The sequence below is a fragment of the Panthera uncia genome, chromosome A2 (assembly GCF_023721935.1).
Source record: "Panthera uncia isolate 11264 chromosome A2, Puncia_PCG_1.0, whole genome shotgun sequence".
In the NCBI taxonomy this organism is placed as follows: Eukaryota; Metazoa; Chordata; class Mammalia; order Carnivora; family Felidae; genus Panthera; species Panthera uncia.
The window spans coordinates 73,333,027-73,351,197 of record NC_064816.1 but is presented as its reverse complement, the minus strand read 5'-3'; the positions used below and the strand labels follow the sequence as shown (position 1 = coordinate 73,351,197).

The 18,171-nt window shown below is 42.1% G+C and overlaps 1 protein-coding gene across 1 annotated transcript in view; it reads right to left on the bottom strand.

Moving 5' to 3' along the window:
* Positions 1 to 18,171, bottom strand: part of LAMB4 (laminin subunit beta 4) — a 109,419-nt gene that overhangs the window by 12,028 nt on the left and 79,220 nt on the right. The window contains exons 27-32 of the mRNA XM_049641329.1: positions 17,286 to 17,661; positions 13,563 to 13,723; positions 10,367 to 10,572; positions 9,588 to 9,749; positions 5,156 to 5,300; positions 1,241 to 1,448 (exon numbers count right to left, since the gene is read on the bottom strand). Of these exons, the coding sequence (XP_049497286.1) occupies positions 1,241 to 1,448; positions 5,156 to 5,300; positions 9,588 to 9,749; positions 10,367 to 10,572; positions 13,563 to 13,723; positions 17,286 to 17,661 (1,258 nt within the window). The remainder of the gene's footprint in view (positions 1 to 1,240; positions 1,449 to 5,155; positions 5,301 to 9,587; positions 9,750 to 10,366; positions 10,573 to 13,562; positions 13,724 to 17,285; positions 17,662 to 18,171) is intronic.

Here is an 18,171-nt window from a genome sequence, read left to right as displayed (position 1 = left end):
AGAAGAAGAAGAAGAAGAAGAAGAAGAAGAAGAAGAAGAAGAAGAAGAAAGAAGAAAGAAGAAGGAAGAAGAAGAAGGAGGAGGAGGAGGAGAGGACGGAGGGGTGGAGGGAGAGAGAGGGGAGGAGAGAGGGGAAGAGGGAGAGAGGGGGAAGAGAGAGGGGAGGAGGGAGGGGTGGAGGAGGAGGAGGAGGAGGTAGAAACACAAAACAAAGAAAAAATTATATCAGGAAGGGAAAAATTTACCACTAATCCTACCACCTTTTAAGATAGCAGCGTAGTCCAGTATTTTTATCCTACATTTTTTTTCCTTTCATGATGGAGGTCCTCTTCAGTGTATAAGCTCTTCTCTTCTTCTTAAAAGCAATAGCATTATACCCCAAGAATCTCTGCATGTTATCAAGAATCTTCCTCAGCATCATTTTTAATAGCCAAGTGATTATACTGCAGTTACTTAATCTTCCTAGTTTTAAATATTAACCCTGGAAGGGGCTGGGCTTACACCTGAGTCTGGTACACTTCATTTACACAAGTGGGTGTGGAGACAGTGAAGGCAGCTCAGGGCTCAACCGCGGGGCACCCAAAAATGGTGGTGGATACTGATGATGTCGCCACTGTCCAAGTGACTCCATGACTCTGACCCACAGCACCCCACGCTCATAAAAACATCAAGAGGTCTTTTCCTTTTCACTTGGCAAAGTCAACAAGGACAAGGGGAAGCAAGAGTTAATTGATTCTGCGTCCTCTCTCTCTAATTTTACTCCTGTGTTACTCCTGGGCACTAGTGTTCCTTTCTTCTATCCCTCGCCACCATATCTTTTTAGTGTGGTCTTTTTAAAAAAAATTTAGATCTTCAAGGTACTGTCTATTATGGTAAATTTAGAAAGTCCCGGACATAGGTAAACAAGAAAGGGAAAATACACCGATATTCCCACCACTTATTAAGCTACTGGCATATAACTAGTCTGTGACGTTTATTGGCATGAAGAGGTACCAGATCACTGGAAGGGCATTCCGACTCTATGGAAGGCAAATGGAAAATATGTATGCTCGCCCATTGCCTCCCAATTGCCCAGCTTCCTGAGACACCTGCAAAGGGCTTAGCCCTCACTGTGGGCATTGAACTACTGGAGGGTAATTTCATTTGGACGTTAAGTAACTCCTCACGCAAATATTTTGCAGATGGTCTTTTAGCAGATGGTCTGTGAGAGCAGGAATGGGATTATTAATGTTGTACTTACTCAGCTCCTTTTGCTTTCACCAAAACCTTTCGGGCTTCGTCTGCCGCTTTATTTAGCCTGCCCGCATCTGTTCCGTTGTCCTCACAGAGCTGTGTCAGTTTTCGTATCTTGTCAAGTTCACGGGTTAGATTTTGTGATGCTATTGGTAGATGGATGTCAAGTACACGATTTGCAACCTTCTCTATGTCCTCCGGAGGCACATTTTCCTCTTAAATAAGAAGGTGGGTTTTAGGTCATTGTGTCTCCTTATTCAACACTGAATCTTATAAATACAAGCACAACGAACTCTAAGTCAAATGAACTTGCACTTGATTATGTGTCCCTAGAATAGAGGGATTAGAGTGTCTGTGTCCCCATGGATTCTTCTTCATCCTCAGTTTCCCCTTCTCTCTGAATACACACTGCACAAATGATTGTTGGAAAAATGAAAAACTACAGACTTGGAATACTGTGTATGTTCCGCAAAACATCCTCCCAAGAACTATTTAAGCACCGATTCAAAAGCAATTAAAATGTTCAGATGCCTGTCATTAAGATTCAGATACAGTGGGGGTGCCTTGGTGGGTCAGTTGGCTACGCATCCAACTATGGCTCAAGTCATGATCTCATGGTTTGTGAGTTTGAGCCCCGCATCAGGCTGTCTGCTGTCAGCACAGAGCCCACTTTGGATCCTCTGTTCCCCTCTCTCTCTGCCCCTCCCCTGCTCACACTCCCTCAAAAATAAATAAACTTAGGGGCGCCTGGGTGGCTCGGTCGGTTAAGTGTCTGACTTCGGCTCAGGTCATGATCTCGCGGTCTGTGAGTTCGAGCCCCGCATCGGGCTCTGTGCTGACAGCTCAGAGCCTGGAGCCTGTTTCGGATTCTCTGTCTCCCTCTCTCTCTGCCCCTCCCCTGTTCACATGCTGTCTCTCTCTGTCTCAAAAATAAATAAACGTTAAAAAAAAATTAAAATAAATAAATAAATAAATAAATAAATAAATAAACTTAAAAAGAGAAGATTCAAATACAGTGAATGAGGTATCGGGGAAGCACCAGGTTTGGACTCAACAAAACTCGATTCTAATTCTCCATGACCTTAAAAAGGCACACAATGGTTGCCCATCTCTATAACTGGACACCACCGAAGTCCTATTTTGAGAAGGCGATGTGACAGTACAGAGGCAAGTACCAGATGAATAACATATTATAAAGAAACTGTTACATGCACCCATGCCCTGCTTTTCAGGACAATAAAATTGGCCTTCCCTGAGAACTGCAGTGGAATATCGGCCATTAGGGTTCGGGATGACAGCTCTTTGTGACTCTCTGGCTCCTTACTGAGGCAGAATGCTACATCCCACATTGGGAGTTGGAGCTCTAATCCTCAAGGGGTTTACCATCAAGTGGGGGAATCTAAGCCGTTCCATACAAATACCAATCACATATGAACAGAAGCAATAAATATAAGATGAAATGATATGCGGCCCAGAGGGAGGGGAAAATATTTCAGGAAGAACCTTAAAAAGGCACATAAACTGAGCCTGGAGGACAGCGAGATTAAACTCGGGGAAATGTGGGGCGAAGGCAGGGGTCAAAGCATTCTAAATTGAGGGAACCGCCAAAGCCAAAGCTTGGGAGCAATGATCAGATCACTGTTGGCAGGAGAGTGGAGTCTAAATGGGGGTGGGAGGGACCGGAAGTCCCCAAGGGCTGGGAGCAGGACACAGGAACCTCTCAATGTGAGGCTAAGGAACGTGGACTTTCTTCTGGAGACAGTGGGCACCACAGACAGCTTTTAGCTTTTGAGTGACACGACATGAGTATATATCCATTTGGTAATCATTTTTGCTTTAGCTGTTTTGTCTAATATAAAAGGAATGTTTTACTTCCTGTCATGCTTTTGGAAAAAAAAAAAGCAACAATTTGGTGAATAAATTCAAATCATACTTTAAACAGAATGTACTGGACTCGGGGAGCTGGCTCTTGTAAGAAATAGTATTTCCTTTTATAAAAAAAGTTCTAGTAAGTGAATTTCGTTGAACCACATATCTGTCATCAAACATTTATTAACATTTATCATGAGAGCATAAATTCAAAATTTTCATATGGGACTTCATTAATAGGGAATTCAGACCACAAGGAAAATATTAAGAGGGTCAAGAATAGCTAAATAGCGTAGGCACCATGCAATTTAATAATACTCTCATTTGGGTTTTATGGAAAAGAGAGAAGAAATCGGTGAGTGAAGGGTATTGCTTCCCAGTGACCAAGGGTCTTGGGGCCCAGATCAGGGAAGTTTCTTTCATGGAATAGGATTTCTCCCTTTGCCTAATTTTTGTTGTAATAATCTGGACACAGTTTTGTTTTTCATTTCCTTAGCGTAATTAAACTTTTTTTTAAAATTAGAAATGTTTTCAGCAGTGATGAGAAATACCACTGGTAAGGAAGTAGGCTCTATGACCCAGGGAATGAGGTGGAAGGCAGTTGAACTTGCCTTCAGAACCGTCACTGGAGCCCAGAGGTGTATTAGTGCACCATTGTCACACTATGGGTCTGGCAGTTCGGTTTAGTTTTGGTTTTCGTGCCTGGATTGACCCGTGTCTGTAGAAATAGCTAACGCATTCCTCAATCCCACCAGTTCCTGGATCTGTGTCTGGTCGATAGCAATCCATCTAGCTAACTCACGGCAAATTTGTTTTTGAACAATCATCCAGGGGACCATCGCACCCCCATTTATTTTTACGGATTATTTTGATTATTTTCACCGATTATTTGTACTGCCTAATTTTGTTCTTATTTCGAAAATCAGGACTAGAGCTGCTAATCCAATATCTAGAAACACTGAGATGAAAAAAATAATTGGCCACAGGGGTCTCTTACAAATATTAAACAGATGAACAAAGTGGTTGCAAAGATTGTAGCAGACATCCCAGTTGTCAGTTAATTCACGTGAGGTGCATTAAATTATTGAATCTGGAAGATGGTGATAGAGAAGAAAGCCTCTTAAGGTTAATTCTGTGTAGGGTTGTATCCGAACTGCATTACTTGCAGAGTGCGAGGTTTTAGGTCAATTTTCAGTTGTACCATGCGATTTTTTATCTACAACTAATAATTCTCTATAGTTTGGAGCGCCTGGGTGGCTCAGTCGGTTAAGCGGCCGACTTCAGCTCGGGTCATGATCTCGCGGTCCGTGAGTTCGAGCCCCGCGTCGGGCTCTGTGCTGACCGCTCAGAGCCTGGAGCCTGTTTCGGATTCTGTGTCTCCCTCTCTCTGACCCTCCCCCGTTCATGCTCTGTCTCTCTCTGTCTCAAAAATAAATAAACGTTAAAAAAAATTTTTAATAATTCTCTATAGTTTAAAATAATCTCCTAAAAAATAAAATAAAATACACTTCTCCCCAAATAAGGTACAATGAGGGATAAAAATCATAATTATAATAATAATGAGTCACAAATAGTTCCTTTTGGTCAATCATGGAGAACCATTATGAAACTTGGAAAATAGTCCATAACAGATCTAATACAGTCTGTCAGCAGAGAAAATCATGTCAGATTTTCCTAGCATTAGGGAATCTGACAGAATCATTTCAGTAGACTTTTTTCTTTAACAAAACATATAACTTTAAACACGGAGTTCGTTGCTTGAAATTTTAACTAAATACTAGATTTTTAAAAAATTTGTATTACTAAATTGCTCTTATACAGAGAGCCATAAGTTTTTGGTGCAGAGGTACTATTTTGGGATTATTTTCACTAAGAAATTTTAAATCAAGGAGTACATCATGTTTCTGACTTATGCATTTCATTCCCACTAAATGTAATTTGGAATTGGTTGTGCTGTTTGAGTATACATTAAATTAAAAAAAAAAAGGAAAAGGAAAAGGAAACCAAAAACTAGTCCCTATATATATATATACACATATATATATTTTATTACCTGACAAAAGCTTTTTCAGTTGTTTGATTAAAAGACTCATTTTTTCTTCTTCAGATTCACTTTGGTTTTTCATATTCCTCAGTTTCTCACTCAGCTGTAAGGCATTGGTTTTGGAGACTTCTGCCAGTTTGCTTACATTTTTGAGCTGGAATAAGGAAAGAGCAACAAGGGAAAAAATACAACAGTTCCGCACATTGTGTAACGTTTAATTACTTAGCTGACCCAAATGAAATTCACTAAAAACAAAATAGAAGTCTAGATAATGAAACAAAAGATTTATTTTATTTTTTTATTTTTATAAATTTAAAAAAAAATTTTTTTTTAACGTTTATTTATTTTTGAGACAGAGAGAGACAGAGCATGAACAGGGGAGGGGCAGAGAGAGAGGGAGACACAGAACCGGAAGCAGGCTCCAGGCTCTGAGCCATCAGCCCAGAGCCCGACGCGGGGCTCGAACTCACGGAGCGCGATCATGACCTGAGCCGAAGACAGACGCTTAACCGACTGAGCCACCCAGGCGCCCCAAAAGATTTATTTTAAAGGATTCCTTTTATGGAAACCAATTTGACAATAAATTTCATATATTGAAAAAAAAATAAAAAAAAAAAAGGTGATATTATTTGTTTTCATTATCATGTTTTCTTAATAACGTGAATTTATCTGGTGGCGCCTGGCTGGCTCAGTTGGTAGAGCCTACAACCCTTGATCCTGGGGTTGTGAGTTCAAGCCTCAGGTTGGATGTAGAGGTTACTTACAAAATAAAATCTTAAAAAAAAAAATAATGTGATTTCTCTCTGAAAACATTACTAGTGAGCAACATTATTATTTGAAAACAATATTGACCTAGTACTAATGACTTTGTCTGACACAAATGTAAAACTCAAATGCTGTTTTCATGAGACTTTTGCATTCTATATCATCAGCAAATCACTTAGGACTCCTTTCAGTGGCCATTATGCTTAATAAACTGAGCATTTTCTTTTAGGTAAGTTCAAATAGTTACTCTTCTCAACACTCCTCAAGTTCAAATAACGTACTTTCTTTAAAAGCTAAAAAGAAAGCATTCCTCCTTTTAATAAATGAGTTTGAACTCAGAGCAGGCTACAAAGAAAAATCCCAAACACTTTGTACACTTGGTGGAGAAATGATAGGTCTAAAAGGCTTGCCCCCCAGAAGTGCAAATTCTTAATTATGTGATTTGAGAAAGGTCCTGGGCTTTTCTTGAGATTCCAACAAATTAGAGAAAGAGGAAAAAAAACAAAAACAAAAAAACAACAGAAGGCAATAGGACAATATCACCAGCAAGCTGAGCTGTACTGAATAAATTAATTGTGACAGAAGTAGGGCTAATTAGGATCAAACACAATTAGGAAAAAAAATCTCCCTTTATTTCCCCACAAAAGGAGCCAGCTTAATTTGAGCTGTTGGATTTTTGTGGAAAAGGATTTAATTGCAGTCATTGGCAAATGATGAAAGAGAAAAGAAATATTTCCATGATTAAAAAAGATATGTATCTTCACTTTGTGGAGAGCTATTCCTTAATTCTCTAGAACTTTGAAAACCTTGAAATGGTCAGCTGTTGCTAAGAGAGATCTTAAAAGTTCCCATCAGGAGAAAAATATGTAACTATATGAGGTGTTGGATGTCAATCAGAGTTACTGTGTTAATCGTTTTGCAATATATACATCTATCAAACCATATGTCATACACCTAAAACTAATACAATGTTATGTGTCAATTATATCTCAATAAAAGTAAATAAATAAAATAGTTAGCAGTAAGAAAGAATGCATAGGAGTAAAACGAGAATTCCAGAAATAAATGCTCTGGATGGGAAAACACCAAAGTATAGAGATGGAATCTGTGTGGATTAGTCGATGCTGTTTTCAGAAAGAAAGAGACTGCTAAATTACTTCACTCTTAAAACATCTCTCTGCAATCCATCTCCTGTCACAATTCACTCCTGAGAATTCTCTTACAATCTTTTCTGGCACTCTTCCCCCTTCTAATCAAGAGGAAAATAGCACACCATTTTATCAACACAAAACCCCTGCCCCAATCCTTTTCAGTTCTCCATGGATGTGCTGATTAAGCCAGATTCTGCTAAAACACACTTCAAGGGCTATCTTTTTTTTTTTAATTATTATTTTTTTAATGTTTATTTATTTTTGAGAGAGACAGGCACGAATGGGAGGGTGGCAGAGAGAGAGAGAGACACAGAATCCAAAGCAAGATCCAGGCTCCGAGCTGTCAGCACAGAGCCTGATGTGGGGCTTGAACCCACAAACTGTGAGATCACGACCTGAGCCAAAGATGGACACTTAACTGACTGAGCCACCCAGGTGCCCTCAGGGGCTATCTTTTAAAAGTAAAAGCTGAACACAGGGCTTATATAAACGGGGTGAGATTTCTGTGTTTTTGAGAAGGGGCAGTAAGGTGTCATAGTTTAATTAAGGTGTAATGATTTAAGTAAGGTGTAATAATTACATTAAACAATTGAAGATTATTTTAACCACCAGGATGCAGCACCAGGATTTGTATTTGTTAGTTCACTGCTGTGTTCCCAACACCTAGATAAATGTCTCGCACATAATAGGTACTCAGTGAACATTTGTTAAAGAATGATGAACAGCATATAAGTGAAAACTATATAGCAATGCAGAATTAGACTATGTAAATACAAATTTTCAACATTTAGGATGTGCAGGGATATCCTCCGGCTTGGCTCATCGGAGGCTTGTTCCAGAACTTGGGATTCTGGAGCATGTGGAGCAAGGGCTTAGGGTCAGCTGGGGCTCAGGTTCATGCAGGTGAGGCTCAAGAAGGAGACTGTCGTTCTGTGTGTGTGTGTGTGTGTGTGTGTGCACGTGCAAGCACACGTGTATGTGTGTGTATGCACACTCATCTCACGCACACACAGGCACACACACACACAGCTTAGCCTTGGCTCTCAGTCCATTCTCAAGCTTGGTCCTCTGTCCTTCTGTCGATTCTGAGACCCAGAAGTAATTGTGTTCACTTCCTTTTTTGTGTTTTTCAGGAGCTGGTGTCTGTTGCTTACAAACAGGAATGCTAACTGGTATAATATTTAACTTATATTGTAAAAAAAAATTCAGCTCTTTGATTTTTCTCTCCATCAAAGACTCTATGTATATCGTCAAAAACGGACCAAATGAGGCCACACATCGTCATCTTGTTTACAAGATCAATCCAATGTACTCACAGAATACCTAAAATTGCATTCATCATTTCAAGATGAATATAATGCATTCACAAAAAGAAACCTAAAGAAAACTAAGCAATTAAATATTACCCTCATTTACCAACACGACTGGAAAAATAAATGAAAACATTTAAAATTATTAGAGACTCAATTATCAGGTACTTAAATATTAAAACGATTGCATCATATCTCTCAACATGGGAAGGAGTACAAGGCCCAAGGGTGTATTCCTATTAAAATATTTTTGGGGACACCTGGGTGGCTCAGTCGGTTAAGCATCTGACTTTGGCTCAAGTCATAATCTCACAGTCCATGAGTTCGAGCCCCGCGTTTGGCTCTGTGCCGACAGCTCAGAGCCTGGAGCCTGCTTTGGATTCTGTGTCTCCCTCTCTCTCTGCCCCTCCCCCACTCACACACACACACACACACACACACACACACACACTCTCTCTCTCAAGAATAAGTAAACATTAAAAAAAAAGTTTTTAAATAAAGTAAAATATTTTCTAAAATTAAATTCCAGGGCTGCCTGGGTGTCTCGGTTGGTTAAGTGTCAGACACTTGATCTTGGCTCAGGCCATGATCTTGCGGACTGTGAGACTGAGTCCCGTGTCGGGCTCTGTGCTGACAGTAAGGAGCCAGCTTGGGACTCACTCTCTCTCTTCTCTCTCTGCCCCTCCCCTGCTTGTGTGCTCTCTCAAATAAACAAACATTTAAAAAAGTGTTTCAAATGAACTTCGAACATTAAAATTTGCATATTTAGTAGAATTTCAAATATATCCTTGAATTTATAAAATTTTTTCTTTACCTTGAGGGATCTATAGTTTTCAAAACTTTAAGGCTAGAAGTCTTCACATTTCTACGTAGTATTTGCTATAAAAGAGAAAACTCCACACAGGTCTATGTCCTCCAAGCATATACTTCTTTGTCACACACACACAATATACACACATACATAAAAAATATATTTACACATGTACAGATAATACATATATAATAGAAAATACATCAATATTCACACGTACTTCTAAATGTACATTTACATCCACACTCATCTGTCTTTTTAATCCTATCTTTCCAAGCATATGAACACCTAATATTCAGAAGCTGTCCTTTCCCTTAAATGGCAGTTTTAAAAATTTCAAACAGTTTGCTTTTCTCTTTTGACTGCTACAGCTTTATAAGTGGAACAAGAGAAGACATATTTACCTGATTCTTCCAACCTTGAACCTGGTCGCTCAAATTATGAATCACAGACTCTGCTTCCTGAGCTTGCTGGAGGGCATGACCGGAGAGGGTCCGGGAGCCACGGCAGCTGGGGTCCCCACAGGACGGAAGCACGCACGGCATGTCCCCTGGTACCCCACACACCTCACAGGAGAAATGATTTATGTTGAAAAGCAACATATTGGCAGAGTTTTTTCTAACGCCACCTGGGTCACTGAGGCAAAGCACTGCTCTGTGCATATGTATTTCTTCAGCAGTGGTTCATGGATACAACCCAGTAAATGTTTCTAGGTACCTAAATATCTGAATCTTTTGTTATCAGCATTGTGTCAATCAATGCCATTTTTATGCTGAGAGTTTTGGGGGGAAACAGTCAAATATATAGCATTTCTCACTAATTTCATTTTTTTTTAATAAAAATTACCTTTTACTTATAGTAGAGTGGGAGGAGGAAACGATCATAATCTGTACCATTGTGGAAATAGCAAATAATATAAGTAAAGATAAAACACTAAAATCAAGCCACAGTCTTACTCTGAATTTTCTCAAACTTTGACCTAGGATATAAAAAGTAAAATATAAATAAATGTATTTATATTGTTTCTATCTTATGGAACAGAGCGTATATATGTTATTTATATTTACACATTTATAAAACATAAATAAGAAAATGAAATGTAAGACGGGGACATACAACTGAAGAGATCTGTATACCAAGTAGAAACTACAAACACTTTTACGACACCTTCATGAATATTTACCTTTTCAATCAGTATTTGGATATCCGGGACTGTAATCTGCTTTAATTTTTCCAATGACAAGTTTTCTTTTGAGCTTAGCATATCAAACATGCTATGTAAGTCATTCCTGGTTTTTTCAGAGTTTTTTATGATAGAAGTGGTTTCAGTAATTTTCTTTTCAGCAGATGATGACCTCTGATAATGCTTCTTGATAGTCTCTGAGGGATCTGTATTAATGCAAATTGAGGTCAGATAAATTTTGCAAAGACAAATGCAATTATATGCTGGTTATCAAGACCGTCCTTCCACAGTTTGACCATGGGCTTGGTCTCAAAGGTCAATACAAAAGTTTGCCATCCTCTTCCTTGAATTTCCACCCAATGGGGAAGGATAAGAGATAGAGAAACAGATATCCATAGAATAGGTACACAGCACTGAGGTTGATCTTGCAGACATGGGTGTGAGTGTTGGCTTTACCCTTTACCGTCTGAGTCTGTCCTGGAGCAAATCAGTCAACTGCTTAGATTGTGTTTGTTTGATGGTAATTTGTGAGGATTAAGTGAAATAATACGAGAACACTCTGTAAAGTGCTCCGCAAATGCATTAGCTATGTATTAATTAGTACCTAACCCTGACATGAGAAACCAACCCGGTTTACCTAACCATATGGAACAGGAGTTGCCGAATTTGTCCCGGAAAGGGCCAGGGAATAAATGTTTTAGGCTTGCTGGCCACCGCGTGTCTGTCACAACTTTTCACCTCTGCCACTGTAGAGTGAAACGGCCACAAGCAATATGTCAACAAACAGGTGAGGCTGTCTCCTAACGAAACTTCACTTTGACCCCTGACGTTGAGGCCGATGGCAGATGGCAACGGCTCTCGTGGTGGAGTCCTTTCTACGTGGCTGCACTTCCTGTCAGTGTTCTTTCTTCCTCTTCACAGAACACTGTGAGGTCGCACTGGTGTGATCCCCTCCCCCCACCATGTTACAAGTGAGAAGATGAGGCTCTGATGAGGTAAGTTATTTGTCTGAGGTCTCGCTGACAGTAAGAGAGGATGTCAGGATGTGAAGCCAGGTGGTTTGATTCCAGAAACTGTTCTTAAGCACATCCCTGTATTTTTCATACTTACCGTAAAATACAAATTCATGAAAGGGATATGGTACGTTTTACTGCAAAGGACAGTGTAGCAGGACTTGAAATTATAACTCTTTATTTTAGGAACGTTGAAGGGCAGGGTCCTGATCTTGACCCCCTACACAACCATAATTTGGGCATGAGACAACCACACCTTCCTATTGCTTGAGATACTTTTCTGCCTTTATTTCTCTGGCAAACTTTATCTTCATTTGTGAACTCCAGGTCAGAGGTCGCGTACTTCCCAGAGCCTTTCCCAGTAAACCCAGCGAGAATTAATTCTGTTCCCCCCTGCTCTGTTCCCAGCGTGGCTTGAAGATGCTGTAATACAGTCTTGTCGCTGTTTGGGGCTGCTTCCATGCCTGTCCTCCCTACTAGACCGGAGTAACTCAGGGCAAGAACTCGCCCTTCTCCCTGCCCCATCTCTACTGCCCTGCACACGGTCAGGTGTCCCGAGGAAGCTTCAGGAATTGCTGCTGGATTGTGAGCTTGAGAGGATTAACCTGGGGGCAGTGTTCTCCTATTTGGCTCTGGTGACTGCGGGGGCATTTTCTTTTTGAAATTGTACTGAAATAGAGCTCAGGGTGATTTTACTACATTTCAAAACATTCTGGGAAGGGTCCAGAAGCTTCATAAAATTGCCAGGAGTCCACAGTAGAAAAAAGGTCCAGACCGCCTTTATCTGGCATGTTCCAGACAGAGGCCGCTCCGCTGGCCAGGTCCTGGGCAGGTGACCACAAGGCAGAGAGCCCTGACTCTGGGGGACACTGGGAGGGGCTGAGCAGGCTTCAGTTTCCCCTGAGATGGACACTGTCCTCACAGACTAATCTACACTCTCTTTCTCTGTCTGCGTGTGGATTCCTAGATGCCGGTCCAGATCTTTCATGCCATCAACGGTTCTGAGGCCGCAATCTGGATGGCGACAGTTGAAATGTCCTTTCTCTGAGTCTCACAGTTTGTTCCTTTGACTCTGAGGGAAGAGACAAGGCTTTCTGGGCATCACTGATGTCTGTGGAGGGACAAGTTGGTTTTGGAACATCAGGGTCTAGTTCTAAAGCTGGCACCCCCTCCACTCTGGGGGCAGCCTCTGGGAACTCCCACAGGGCTCAGGCTTGAGGTGCTGGGGCTTGGCCTGCTTGCTTTGCAACAGGGTGAGATGATCGTGAGTTGCCTGCCTTCCACAACAGCTTTCCTGAGTTGGGAAATTCCCCCCCCCCCCCCCCCCAATGCCCCCCCCCCCCCCCCCCCCCGCCCTCGCCAGAGTGTACGTGTCCCAGCAATCCACTGATGCATTTTCAATCCTTTCAATGGGCACCTTCTTCCAGATAGGAATCAGACCAAATCCCTTACTCTTCAGAGAGTTTATTGAGCACCATCCCTAGTTACTTCACTAAATTTAGACCTTCCATGAGGGTCATGATTCTCTTTCAGGTGGAGATCAGATGAAAACCTGGAGCATGCACACAGGGTAAGGAGACGCTCCCGACGACTTTGCCTTGAGACGTGCTTCGTGCACATTTTCTCTTTGCCTCTCCATTAGGTGGGTTAGGGGAGCGGACGTTCAGGGCTGCCTCTCCCGGTAGTGACAAGTTATCTGCTTCTAGATGTAAAACGGGGATCTCATCAGAGATCAGGACATGAACTAATCCAAGTTTTGCTTTTGTGTTCCATTTTGCCTCCAAGTCAGTCTTGGCTCTGGCGTGGTTCCCGTTCATTTTAACAGCATAAGATGAATTAAGGACTTTTAGTACATTACAAGACTCCAAATCTCTACAAAGGTCTTACGAGAAACGTTCGCTGAAGTCCTTTTGGCCTCATATGCCTTTGCCTTTTGGGTTGCTGGAAATGGAGTATCACACATTGTTAGCTCTACTCATTATTTTCAGCAAATGCTACCCAAGCTCTGCCAGGTTTACAAAGTCAAAATACTCATGTGCAAATAATACCTTTAATGGGTGTGTTTTCACGTCCTAAAGTGCTCAGACACTATGGCAATGAGCACAGGATGATTCACTAATGGAATGCACTATGGATTTCATCAACCTTTGTCCATAAACGTTGATGTGCATTTTCTCTCTTACCCATGATGTTTGCAGTATGGGCCCAGGAGCGCAAATCAATTTCTTTCCGAAGATCTTCAAGTAAGAGGTCTGCCTCGTTCTTCATTCTTACCATTGTTTCTTTCAGATCTTGAAACTCATGTACTGCTTTCAGTTGCAGGCTTAGCTGCATGATTTGTTCCCTAGAGGCAAAATGAGAGTAAACGTAGCAAAGCTTGTGTTACTTTTGATAGATCAGTGAAAAACACCTAAAAATTGCCCTCATTATTAGGTAGCCTCATTGTTAGAATGCATCCCTCTTCCCTGATGTGTTGTTTGACAGCTTATAGCTCTGTTTATGGTTTACCTCTTTGTTGCCAATTCAGCTGCCTGGACTGTTTCAGCACTCACTCAAAATAAGATCAGCATACAAGGTCTAGTAGAACAAAGGCTTTGAATCTTTCAATTTCAACTGTTTATACTCTTTCTGCCTCCCTTTGCTTTGGGTTTTCAAAAACAGGTATTCAGACATAGTTCATTTAAATCAATGAGATCCAATCTACATTCAGTTTTCAACACAGAAGTCCTCACCCCGCCTGCGGTAAAAACCAGTTCTTTCTTTAGAATAAATCTTGCTTGCAGCCAGGTTCCTTCTAGTACCACTTCTGTACAAGGTCTCAACTTTTTTTTTTTACATTTATTTATTTGTTTTGAGGGGGGCGTGCAGAGAGAAAGAGGGAGAGAGAGAGAGAGAGAGAGAGAGAGAGAGAGAGAGAGGGAGGGAGAATCCCAAGCAGGCTCTGTGCTGTCAATGCAGAGCCTGATGTGGGGCTCAAACTCCTGAACTGTGAGATCATGACTGAGCTGAAATCAAGACTCTATGCTTAACTGACTAAGCCACCCAAAGGTCTTAATTTTTAATTCCCATGAGTGACAAGGAGGTTTCCTTATTGTGAGTATCCTCGGTACATTCATTCTCCTCACCTTCTTCTCAATGGCACACATTTGGTTCCACTTCAATTGACTGGGTTCAGCACCCACAGTGGGTTCAAGTGAATAATTGCTATACATCCCTCGTGATCAGGAAATTCAGTGCAAATCTTGAAAAGCACAGTTGAGGAAAATTACAATATGAATCCACGGCGCTAATTTATCTCCGTGGAAGTGCCAAGCATTAACTAACGTTTCCGAGCATTTTCTGCTCTAACTCTCCCTTCTAATTTACAGACTTTTCCTTCGGGGGCCAACTGTCAGCACTACAGTTCACCAGGCTAATAATAATAATAATAATAATAATAACAACAATAACAACAGTGCAATACAATGTAGTTACTGTTATTATAATTAGTACTCTTGAAGCACTTATAATGCATCAGACATCGAGCTAAGTGGCTTGTCTGAGTAATTCTCACAAGAAACCTTGAAATAGAGACTGTATCCCCTTTTTGTTGATGAAGAAACAGGTTGGAGAAGCTAAATAACTTGTCCACGGCCACACAGCAGTAAGTGATTTCAGTCATGGAATCTATACCCATGACGCCCTGGGTTCCCTGTCCTCCCCTCCCCCTTCCTTTGCAATTTGCCCAGCCGACCTCTGCTGTACAACTAAACCCAGCCTGGAGAATATCAGCTGGGAGAGGGTGGCCTCTGCTGTTGGGGGTCCCTCCGCGAGGCAATGGCCAATGAAGTACAAAGAGGTGGAAGGATGGAGAAGGAAATGTATGTCTTTTTCTGAAGAAATCACGGAAGGCGTCCAGGAGGAGGTGGTGTTTTGGTGGTTGCTAACGAGGAATAGGAGCTCAGCAGGCAGAGCAAGAGAGGGCAGGCATGCTGGTTTCTGGCAGAAGCGGCCCAGTGCTCACTGATTTCCTCATCACTCCAGGCCTGGCCCTGGCACTCCTGCTTCTCTTGCTCTCTTCTGCTCTACTGGGGTGGGGCAGGGGAGGGGGGTTCTTGTAGTCTCTGTTCAGCATGTGCACTGTGGATTGGCTCATTCTGCTTCCTCGGTTCCACTTCGTTTGCCATTTGCTATAACCACAAACCGGTGGTCCGTGGGCAAAGTGCATTCTCAAGACACATTTATTTAGCCTATACGGTACTTTTTATTATGATTATTATTTAATGTTTATTTATTTTTGAGACAGAGCGTGAGCAGGGGAGGGGCAGAGATAGAGAGGGAGACACAGAATCTGAAACAGGCTCCAGGCTCTGAGCTGTCAGCACAGAGCCCGACGTGGGGCTCGAACTCACAAACTGTGAGATCATGACCTGAGCCGAAGTCGGACGCTTAACCAACTGAGCCAACCAGGCGCCCCTGTACGGTGCGTTTTAAAAGCACTGTTGGGTGAGCTGGCTATATTTTAAAGTGGGTACATGTCCATAAAAATCTGGATGTCTGACATCTCTTGAAAAGTGGGGAGATCTGGAGACCCAGGGCCCTAATCCCATGGGACAACGGTCCTTACAAGACTCTGGATGTGCCGGTTCTACCTGCCAGCTTGACCTGGCCACGTGACTTCCCTGGGCCCCTTAGCTGCATGGCTCTTCCTCTGAACTGTCTGGGGGGACTGTATCTTCTTCCTTCTACCACTTTGTTTTGAGAGAGAGAGTGCACATGCACATGCGTGAATGGGGGAGGTACAGAGAGAGAGGGAGAGCAGAACTCCTGCAAACCCCGAGCAAGTTCCACACTGTCAGCACAGAGCCGGACGTGGAGCGGAGCTCAATCCCACAAATGGTGAGATCGGTGAGATGGTGACCTGAGCTGGATACTTAACAGACGGAGCCACCCAGGCGCCTGCCCTCTTCCCTGTGTTAACTTTTAAGCAATTACCATCTACTTCTGGGATTTGTGCCTGGTGATAATGAATGGCCTTTTACTTCCACCTGTGTTTTATATAACACAAAACTCTTCAGCTTCAACTCTTCCTCAATCCAGGACCTTCTGCGGGGGGCGGGGGGATAGTTTGCTATATAAGCACAATCCTTTTGGTTTCTTAGTAGACTATATGCTCAGGAAAGGGCAGAAACTATATCCAATGCATTCCGGTTATGCCCAGAGCACTTGGCAAACTTTTTTCTGCAAAGGTCCAGATAGTAAACATTTTAAGCCTTGGGGGCCATTAGTCTCTGTCACAACTACTCTACTCTGCCATGGTCCTGGGAAAGCAGCCACAGAGGATATGGCGACAAATGGACTCGGGTGCATTCCAGTGAAACTTCATTTACACAACTAGGGGATATGTTGGATTTTGCCTGCGGTTTGCTGACCCCTGGCCCATAATTTCCGGAAATGTTTGACGAATGAAAAAAAGGAATCAACGACATCTAATAAAAATGACTATGCATTTGGAGGAAATTGTCATACTTATTACAGGACTTTGCATTAATGTAGGCGTTTCTCAACTGAAGAATTTGGGAAGATTTAGCAAATCTTCCCATGTGCATGACTGAAAAAAATATATTTGTATTATAAACTACCCTATTGCCAATTTTGCATCTTTCAGCTCTGCTGGGTTTGGGCTTTCCCAAAGCAAGCTCTTAACGATTGCCTTTTTGTTATAACCAATGGCATCTGGAAAGATCACGTGTAATCCTAACTAGGTAAGAAAGAGACAGACAGCCATGATCGCCAGCCTGGTTATTAACTGAATTATTTCCCTAGCGTCCACATAGGTATGTTTCTCAGCTGAAAGCTGTTAAAGTTCAAAAGGAGTTCAGGTAAATCGGGAACTTGGCTATCTATTGCTTATGCACAAATCTTACCGAACAGAGTCTTGATAATCCTTGGCTTTTAAGAATTCCCCAGATGAGAAAACAGGATGTTTTAAAATCCTTTCTATTTCAGACATGTTCTCTCTGAGGCCTTTGAAGTCGGCCTCACAGACAAGCAGGGTCTCTGTTTTATCTTCCATGTTAGCAGCCAGCCCAATTAACCCTTGCACCGCTTTGGAGAGGGAAGAAGCAGCATGGTCCCACTGATCAAAGCACTGGTGACACGGAAGACAGGCAGGGAATTCCTGGCCGTGACCTCTGGCGCAGCGATCGCAGCGAGGGCCGCTCACACCCTCCCGACAGCGGCACATGCCTGTGTTCTGGTCACAGACGGGCTTCTGGGTACCTTCTGTGTTGCAGTCACATGCTAAACACAAGAGAGAAGGAGCAGAGAATGTCAGTCCCTTGACCTTTTGTTTAGGACTAGCTCAAGGATAAAGTACACTCCTCTCTCCCGAGAATGTCCCCAGTTCCCATTTCTTTTATTTATTTATTTAGAGAGAGCATGCACGCATGTACGAGTGGGGAGAGGGGCAGAGAGAGAGAGAGAGACAGAGAGAGAGAATCCCAAGCAGGCTCTGTGCTATCTGCACAGAGCCCGACCTGGGTCTCGATCCCATGAACCTTGAGATCATGACCTGAGCTGAAATCAAGAGTCAGACACTTAACTGATTGAACCACCCAGGCACGCCCCTCCCCACTCCACACCCATGCCCAATTCTGAGGTGAACATTTAAAATTGGTATAATTATAGAGACCCAGGCAATGGTCATTAAATACAGCATCCCTCTTTCCATTCCACTAACAAACCAGTTCATGGTTTCTTTTCTTTTCTTTTCTTTTCTTTTCTTTTCTTTTCTTTTCTTTTCTTTTCTTT